Source organism: Falco naumanni, chromosome W (assembly GCF_017639655.2).
Source record: "Falco naumanni isolate bFalNau1 chromosome W, bFalNau1.pat, whole genome shotgun sequence".
Lineage (NCBI taxonomy): Eukaryota > Metazoa > Chordata > Aves > Falconiformes > Falconidae > Falco > Falco naumanni.
The window spans coordinates 24,642,933-24,652,918 of record NC_054079.1 but is presented as its reverse complement, the minus strand read 5'-3'; the positions used below and the strand labels follow the sequence as shown (position 1 = coordinate 24,652,918).

At 41.3% G+C, this 9,986-nt stretch overlaps 1 protein-coding gene across 1 annotated transcript; it reads left to right on the top strand.

The window, feature by feature from the left end:
- The first annotated feature begins 6,951 nt into the window (after positions 1–6,951).
- Positions 6,952–9,051, top strand: LOC121080628. The gene is made up of 2 exons (XM_040578779.1): positions 6,952–8,564; positions 8,939–9,051. Exons 1-2 carry the CDS (start codon positions 7,602–7,604, stop codon positions 8,969–8,971), a joined length of 996 nt encoding a protein of 331 aa, XP_040434713.1. The 5' UTR covers positions 6,952–7,601; the 3' UTR covers positions 8,972–9,051.
- The last annotated feature ends 935 nt before the right edge of the window (positions 9,052–9,986 follow it).

Here is a 9,986-nt window from a genome sequence, read left to right as displayed (position 1 = left end):
TTTGTTTGGGAATGTCAATCACTTGTTCTGTTTCTATTTGTATTTTGTTCCTGTCCACCAAGTCATCCCATGATCCCACCAACACTACCAACCAAAAGAAAATCCAAAAACCAATCATAACCTGATATGCAAAATTAGACATGTTTCAAAGTCAATTTTTAAGTCTCTGGGTCACGTTTCACAATCTTCCACGGAGTAGATACTTTCTTCACGGTGCTTTCTTCACTCAAGTATAATGTATCCAAGCATCCGATTCTGCAATTTTGATAGCTGTAAAAGTGGTTAGCAGTATCTGGAAGGGTCCTCTCCAGCGCTCCGGCAAAGGTTCGGAGGTCCACGTCTTCACATAAACATAGTCTCCCGGCTGGAAATCATGCACTGAATTTTCCAGGGATAAAGGTCTATTCCAAATTACTACACTCCAAATTGCAGTCAAAGTTTTTCCTAGAGAAAGCAAATAGTTATATACATCCTGCTTTCCTTTCATGTGTATGTTTGGATTTGGTTCTGGAGACTCATATGGTTTTCCATATAATAATTCATAAGCACTGACTGAGGTTCCACTCTTTGGTTGTACTCTGATTCGTAATAACACAATGGAAGTGCCTGAGGCCACTTTAGACTGGTTTCTTGACAAATTTTACTTATTTGTTTTTTTAACGTTTGATTCATCCTTTCCACTTTCCCACTAGATTGTGGCCTCCAAGATGAATGTAAATCCCAATTAATACCCAATGCTTTGCTAACACTTTGTACTACTTCAGCCACAAAGTGTGGACCTCTGTCAGAGGAAATTCCAATAGGAACTCCAAATCTCGGAATTATTTCCTGTAATAACCACTTTACAACCTCTTTTGCTTGTGTGGTGCGACAGGGAAGGGCTTCTGGCCATCCTGTAAAAGTATCAACCCCTACCAAGATGTACCGGTACCCATTGTATCTAGGCAACTCTGAAAAATCTACTTGCCAATAATCTCCAGGTTCTGTACCAGACTTCAGCCTACCCATTTGAACCTTTTTCTTAATCGTTGGATTATTTTTCAAACATACTTCACACTTTGCAGTTACCATTTTAGCTATTCCTAACATCTTAACTGATATTACTTGCTTTCGTAAAGATGTTACTAAGGTTTCTGCTCCCCAGTGACATTCTTGATGTCTTGTTTGAATTCTCTCTCGTCACAAGAGGTGGAATTACTACCTGTCCATTAGGAGTTATCCACCATCCAGCTAAGTTTTTCTTAGCATTTAATAACTGACCCAATTTGTCATCTTCCTCTGAATATCTCGGTTTTTTCCTAGGGAGGGTTACTGTTTTAGAAGGAATTATTGCCATTTGCAATGCTTGTTTCTTTGCTACCTTTTTTCTTTTTTTTTCTTTTCTGTTCTATCAGCTAAATTATTCCCAGCTATTATTTTTGTATTCCCAATCTGGTGTGCCTTACAGTGCATGATTGCTACTTGATCTGGCTTTTGAACTGCTTGCAATAATTGTAAAATTTCTGTTTGATGCTTAATGTTTGATCCTTGAGAGGACAATAACCCCCTCTCTTTCCACAAAGCTCCATGGACATGCACTACCCCAAAGGCATATTTTGAATCAGTCCAGATATTTACTCTCTTGTCTTTGCTTATCTCTAAGGCTCGAATTAAAGCGATGAGTTCTGCCTTTTGGGCTGATGTGGTACTCGCCAATGCTCCTGCTTCTATAACTGTAGTCTCTGTTGTTACCGCATATCCAGCGTATCGAACTCCTTGTTCCATAAAACTGCTTCCATCAGTATACAGTTCCCAATCTGGTCTCTCCAATGGCACATCCTTCAGATCTTCACGACTGGAATAAACATACTTGATGGTAGCCAAGCAATCATGTTCCAGTCGTCCTTCTTCCTGTATGGAACTTAAAAACACTGCAGGATTTACCAGGTTAGTTGTCTTTAGAATCACATCATCTTGTTCAGTCAATACCACCTGGTATTTCATCATTCGGCTGGGGGACAGCCAATGTCCCCCCTTCTGTTCTAGGACAGTTATCACCATGTGTGGAACATAGACTGTTATTGTTCTTCCCAAAGTCAATTTCCGAGCTTCTTGTATGAGCATCACTGTTGCGGCCACTGCTTGAAGGCAGTTTGGCCACCCTTTACTCACTGTGTCCAGTTGTTTAGAGAAATATCCGACTGGTCATTTCCAACTTCCCATCCTCTGGGTTAACACGCCCAGTGCAAGGTGTTGTTTTTCATGTACAAAAAGCTGGAAATCTTTGGTTAGATCCAGCAGTCCCAAGGCAGGTGCAGACATTAAGGCACGTTTCAACTCTACAAAAGTCTTTTGTTGTTGTGGGCCCCATACAAAGGGAGAGTTCTTTTGGGCCTCGTACAGCGGTTTAGCTATTAGCCCATAGTTCATGATCCAAAGGCAACAACACCCAGTCATTCCCAAAAATGCTCTGAGTTCATGAATATTTCTCGGCTCAGGTATACCACAAATAGCTTCTTTGCGATTTTTTCCTAATTGTTATTGTCCTTTTAAAATCTCAAAGCCGAGATATATCACAGTCTGGCAGGCTATTTGGGCTTTCTTCCTGGATACCTTATACCCATTTAGTCCCAGGAAATTAAAAAGGTCAATAGTCACCTGTATACAAGTAAATCTTTCTTCTGTAGCAATCAATATATCATCCACATATTGTAAAAATAAATGTCCAGGTCTTGGTTTGTCCTGTTTCCAGATTTCAAATTCCTTTGCTAAATGATTTCCAAAAATATTTGGACTATTTTTAAATCCTTGGGGTAATCTAGTCCATGTCAGCTGCATCCTTCGCCCGGTTTGAGGATTTTCCCATTCAAAAGCAAACAGTTTTCTGCTTCCCTTTTCCAAAGGTATACAAAAGAAAGCATCTTTTAAATCAAGCACTGTAAACCACTGATAAGTCTCCCTCAATGCTGTTAACAGTGTATAAGGGTTTGCTACCACAGGATAAATATCCTTAACTATTTGATTTACTGCTCTCAAGATTTGTACCGGTCTATATTCACCCGAAGATTATCTGACTGGTAAAATAGGAGTATTATACTCAGATTCACATTCTTCCAAAATTTTATACTCCAAAAATTTATCAATTAATTTCTTCAATTCCTGTCTCACTTCCGATTTGATTGGATATTGTTTAATTCTCACTGTTCCTGCGCCTTCCTTCAAATCTATTTTAACCGGTTCTGCTAGTTTCGATTTGCCAGGAATATCTGTCTCCCATACAGTAGGGATCACTGCCAAATCCACCTCCGGTGGAATTTCTTGTTCCTTTACCTTTTCTTGTATCATCAAGATTTCTCCCGTTTTTGACTCAGGTATTTTCAAGAAAAGTTCTCCTTCGTCAAAAACAATCTGTGCATTTAATTTGGATAACAAATCTCTTCCTAAGAAGGGTATCGGACATTCTGGTACATACAAAAATTCATGTGTAATTATCTTATTTCCAAATTTCAAATCCAGCGGTTGCAGGAATGGCCTGTTTTTGTTCCAATTTTTCCTTTACTGGTATTTAATAAAAAAATGTCGCTCCTGTATCCACTCCCAACCTCACAATTTAAACAACATTTTTTTTCCACTTTCTTATTATCAGAAGTTATAGCCATTACCAAATTATCTCTAATAGTTAGCTTACATTCATCCTGCCAATCCTTTCTTTGTCTTAAGTAAAAAAACAAATTCACATCTGGCATCTTATTCCATTTCCCTTCTCTTTTACAATACAGATTAACTGCAAAATAGTGTTATAATTCAGTGTCCCATTCGTGGGCCACTTTTCCTGATCATCCAATATATACAGAGGCCACCAATTATTACCATACTCAAATTATTACAATACTCAATCATCTGGCTCTTTTGCAGATCATCCTGTAAATTTCCCCAATGTGCCAATAAACATCCCAACAAAGAATTTTTCAGGATTTTGTCATTTACAGCAAGATTACCCATGCTTTTACTTTTAAACAACCGAGTTAACTTAGTTGCCATGGTGTAATTACTCACAGTACAATACACAATTATTCAACTCTGTCACTCCGATCCACGGATCCACACTCCACACTCGCTTTCATTCTCAATTATATGTCTCACCCTTACAGCCACACTCACACTTTCCCACAGTTACTTTAAACAAACATATAACACAATATTATACCTCTTATTTTTCTTCTTAATACACAAACTCACAAAACAAGAAAGAACACCAAAAACTTCTAACTTCTTGTTAAGAGGCACAGCCTTAGAGAACACTATAGCATATAGTTTCTCTTGTCTACACTTTTGTCCAACCCTGCAATAGCTTTCGCTTATGTCTTACGGGCAGATGCCTAGGCTTCCACTTCCACAAGGATCCTTTTAGTCCAACCCTACAATAGCTTTCGCTTATGCCTTACGGGCAGACGCCTAGGCTTCCACTTCCACAAGGATCCTTTTAGTCCAACCCTACAATAGCTTTCGCTTATGTCTTACGGGCAGACTCCTAGTCCTACCCTGCGCAGGTCTTTCACCGCGTCTGACAGGTAGACTTACTCAGTGGAACTCCAACCCACTGGTAGGACTCCATCCCACTCTTTCCCATACACTTATTATAGTGGGACTCCTGCCCACTTCCTCTAGTGCACTTACTTACTACAATTAAAAAAAGAAGTGTCTTACCCCAAAAAAATCCAGGGAACGTCGCGAAGAGTCTTACGGATCGGGGATCGATGGGTGTCCCCAAGAAATCCTCGGTGCCGGCCGGAACCAATCAGGTCCCCGACTCCTCCGGTCTCCTTCAGTGAGGTCCCATCTGGGTCGCCAAAACTGTTACCGAAATCTCGGAATGAAGAACTTATCGACACCAATGTGATGTAGATAAGCAGACACTTCTTTATTGACGGCCGGGTGCGTGAGCGAGTCCTCTCACGATCAATGCACACCAGGTCCCAAAATCAGATTCCATATATAGAACTTATTCATACATATTCATTAAGTATTCATGCATAATCATAACATTTCCCGTAAATCATTTACATACTCTCCTCCTATATCCGTTTCTGCGCAGTAAAGCTTAGAAAGGTCTAGAAATGGGTCTAGGGTACGATTTGGGTAGGTGGTATATGAGTCGGTGGTCGCGATCTCCCCCTGCCGGAATTATCTTTTACTAAAGTTCACGGTTTCTTGGCAGGCAACTACAAGCTGTTCCAGTCGATTCTCCCCAGTTCCCATTAATCTCATATTCTGACATTTCAATACACCTCTGCATACAGAAGACTGGTTAAATACAAAGGAACCTTTCAACCCTAGAGTTATTACCTATGTTTTAACAGTAGTTCCAGGCCCTTCTTCTAGCCTTGGTACAAGACGTACAGAAGATCTCATAACTACTTCTACTGTGTAGCTGTAAGTTTCCTATAAAAATTTTTCTTATTCTTCTATATTTTAATTCTATTAAATGATTTTATAAAATCAATTAATCAATCAAATAAAATCAATCAATCTTAACTTATTAACAAATCGATAACACCTTCAACCTAAGAAAACGGTTCAAACTCACATGGAAGCAATAGCTGAAGTCATTCGCAAAGGTCCTGATAGGATGATAGCTATTTCAGGGGAAGAACCATTTAGTATTCACCTGCCAATGAAGGGAGCAGACCTAGAATGGGCCTTGCGGAACTCTGTTGCTTTACAATTGGCACTCTTAGGATATTCTGGACAGATATCACGAGAACAGCTAAAGGGGAAAGATATCCACTTTTTGAGAACGTATTCATGGATGGAAATACCTAAGCATTCATCTGTTCCACTTTGGGATGGTCTTACAGCGTTCACTGATGCAGGCAAGGCTACTCGACGGGCTGCTGTGGTCTGGAAGAAAAAGGAACTCTGGCAGCAACATATTATTGTTGCCCACCCTACAGATAATTTACAGACATTGGAGCTGCTTGCAGTTTCTTGGGCTATGGCAAACTGGCACACGGTGGCGTTGAACATTGTCACCGATTCACTATATGTGGCAGGAGTAGCTCAAAGGATAGAGGATTCACTTTTGAGAGAGGTAACCAACCCACGACTAAATGAATTATTCCAGCAACTTCAACGAGCTACAAAGCAGAGATCTGCGCCATACTGTATCATTCATATCAGAAGCCACAAATGGCAGGAAGGCTTAGGAGAAGGTAATCACAGAGCAGATCAATTGGTTAGCCTGACACGAACTGCACCCGTCAATCAATTTGAAGCCGCACGAATCTCCCACACTCAGTTCCATCAAAATGCTAAGGAATTAAAAAGACAATTTCGGCTGACATATGCTGAGGCACAGGGTATTGTTAGGAGTTGCCCGCAGTGCAGCCACCATGGCCCTGGCCTAGGGATGGGGATCAATCCCCGAGGCCTGAGGGCATTAGAGGTCTGGCAGATGGATGTCACTCATGTTCCTGAATTTGGAAGATTAAAATATGTACACATCACGGTAGACACCTATTCAAAATTTATTTGGGCAATTGTGCAACCTGGGGAAAGAGCCTTGCATGTGTGTAAACATCTAACAGCCTGTTTTGCCGTCATGGGAGTTCCAGAACAGATTAAGACGGACAATGGTCCTGCCTATGTCAGTCAAGTTCTGCAGAAATTTCTTATTACGTGGGGAGTACAGCATAAAACCGGAATATCTCATTCTCCCATGGGACAAGCCATCATCGAAAGAACAAACAGGATATTGAAGGACTATCTGCAGAAATTTGCAGACATTACAGATCCAAAGGAGCATCTACACAGAACCTTGTTAGTTCTCAATCACTTGTGTGTGTTTGGGGACGATTCAGAACCCCCAGCTATCATTCATGCTACTTGTGTAAATACTGCAGCCCCAAGAATTGAATTATCTGTTTATTATAGAAATCCGCGGTCAGGGGAATGGGAAGGTCCTGCCCCTGTTTTGTTTAATGGTCGAGGTTATATGTGTGTTTCCACCCCTACAGGTCCAGTATGGGTACCCAGTAAATGGATATGTGCTGATATCAGTAATCATAAAACTGGTACCGGAAGCTTGCCAGTGGGAGCTACATCGGCGGCATCTAGCCACACAGCCTCCGGTGTTGGAGGCATCACTGCTGTTACAGAAGAGGACAATCTGGGCCTCCCCGAGGAATGCATGTGACCAGCTACGGGCAGAACTAGAGAATAGAACTCTGTACTATTCCTTACATGCCTGTGACTGTGGACAAAGGGAATGTGGCTGGGTTCTATTACTTTGTGGCTTCTGTAAACTTGTATGGTGGGTCTCTGTATATAACTTGCAAATGGATTTGGGGTGTTTACAGTGTAAATGGAAAATTAGAGAGAGGAATCCTTTTTGGGAATTGCAAGAAGGCATTAGAGGAGACCACTGGTTTGCTCAAGATCTGTTTTCCCTGTTTGAAGCTACTGAAAACGCGAATCGAGCACAGTGGCAGCGGCGGGTTTGCAGATATGTGGACGGCCTTGGGCTGCTACGTTAGACTAAAATTATAAGTAGGGAGTGTGGTAAAGGTATTTTTATACCCCGACAATATGCTGCCCCTGCCAAATGGTGGGGAAGGTTCAGAATGGGTGGGCAAGGAGAGTTCACAGAAAGTAACGTTTCTGTAGGATTAAGCATGCTCAAATGGTGGATTCGGTTTATGGTCTTGATGAATATGTTACCTGTTGGCCAAAGTATTTTTGACATCTTGCCTAGGACAAACATATGGGTGACATGGGCAAATATCACGGGGGTAACAGACTTTTGTTTAAGTTTGCAGCAAGCAGACAACCCCTTTAGAACTTGCTTAATTGGTATTCCCCTGCAGGAGAATGAAGCGGACTTTGATGGTTTTTGGAATGTCAAAACAGTGAATCTGACTTCCAATGAAAAGGGAACATGCCTGAGTCCGAATGGGCAATTTGTTTGGCCTTCTATGCGTAATGCAGCATGGCAGAAAATGGTTATTGAGAATTTGAATCAACCATATCATTTGCCATTGCAGGAGTTAGACCTATTAGGTAGCATTACGCCCGTTAAATACGTTAACGTGACTGCAACGGGAATGCCAGAATGCGAGGACACGGTACCACCACTTCAACGTCTAAATGGCACTGGAGTAATTTGGTTTGGTGAACCGTGGCGATTGTGGCTAGCACGACAAGGTGAATGGGAGTTTGATACAAAGTTTCAAAATTTAACCGGTTCACTTAATTGGGGTGAACTGAAACCTGGAGGCTTACATGTAAATGTATCAGGGGGCTATCAGTTGCCACCGGGAGTCTTTTTGATATGTGGAGATAGAGCATGGCCAGGGATTCCTTTGAATCCTGTCGGTGGACCATGTTATTTAGGGCGTTTAACTTTGTTTGCTCCACTTATGAAAGACTTATTGAAAATGACTCCACAATTTCATAGATCACGGAGGGCACTGCACACCTTTGATGAGACATGTAATGACCGAGTCGATCTGCAGTCTGTAACAACAAATGTCCTAGCCTCCATATTTATGCCAGGAGCAATGACTGCATTAAACGCTAAGAATATACGAAGTTTAGTGTGTTGGGGAGAGAAGCAATTTAATCTTACATCACAGATTTTAAGTTCGTTATCGCTTGACGTAGATAGTGTTAGGCATGCTACATTACAAAATAGAGCTGCAGTAGATTTTTTGTTATTAGCACATGGACTCGGTTGTGAGGATTTTAAAGGGATGTGTTGTGTGAACCTTTCCAATCATTCCATATCTATCCACAAGAAGTTGTCACAACTGCAGGGAAACATGAAGCATATTCTTGCTGATGATAATCCCTTTGATGAATGGTTGAGAGGATTGGGCATAACAGGTTGGTTAAAGACGTTATTGATGGAAGGAATACGCTTTGTTATAATCATTATTGTAATGCTTTTAGTTTTTAGCTGTGTTTTATCTTGTTTAAAGAGAGTAGTTTTTAACATAACCAATCAGGCCTGGCTTGTGCAAAAGAAAAAAGGGGGAATTGCAGAAGAATGGCTGCAGAAGCATGGCCTTAGAATCTCTGAAGATCTGCACAATCCAGGCCTGGTATTAGAATAGGCCTGTAATCAGAATTGTACAGAAGTTGCTGTGCTGAAGTTAACAAGAAAGGTAGCCTTGAGCTATTCTTGAGTCCTGAGACCAAGTAATTTTGTTGTGCCAATAGGCCGTGGCTGTAACAAGATACAGCTGCTGGGAAAACAGGTGCAGGGCCAAGAAAGATAGGGACCGGTATGGGAAAATAGGGAGTAACAAACTACAAGGCTGAAGCACAGCAACTCAATTAGCTACATGGATAGAATGCTTATTTTAGTCATGATAATTAGGGGTGTGAGAACCGCGCGCGTTTAGAGACTACTAACCAATTATATTTCTGCTTTAGGAATATGCATGTGTATCGGTTCTATATAAGTAGTGTTAGAAACTAATAAAGTTGAGCAAGATGCATAACTCATATTGAGCGTCTTCTTGACTCCGGCGAACCCTTCTTCCAACAGAGCAATCCCCTGTGCATCCAGCGCTGCAATAAAGAATGCCTGCTTCTCTAATGCTACATTGGTGTTAAGGAGTTTTCTTATTCCTGATTTTGGTGACACCCCCAGTCCCTGCCCTGAGGTTCAGGGGCTTGAGAGGTATGGGAAGAGAGATTACCATTGAAAACTGAGGGAAAAAAGTTGTTGAGTACCTCAGCCTTCTCCAGGTTGGTTGTCACTAGTTCTCTTGTCTCATTTATTGGGAGGGTGGGTACATTTTCTTTAATCTTCCTTTTCTGGCCAACATACCTGTAGAAGCCCTTATTGTTATTCTTTGCATCCCTTGCCAAGTTCAGCTCCACCTGTGTCTCAGCTTACTTGATCATACCCCTACACATCAGCGCAGAGTCCCTGTATTCTTTCCAGGGTACCTGTGCCTGCTTCTACTGCCTGTGTATTTCCTTCTTACAGTTTAGTTTGA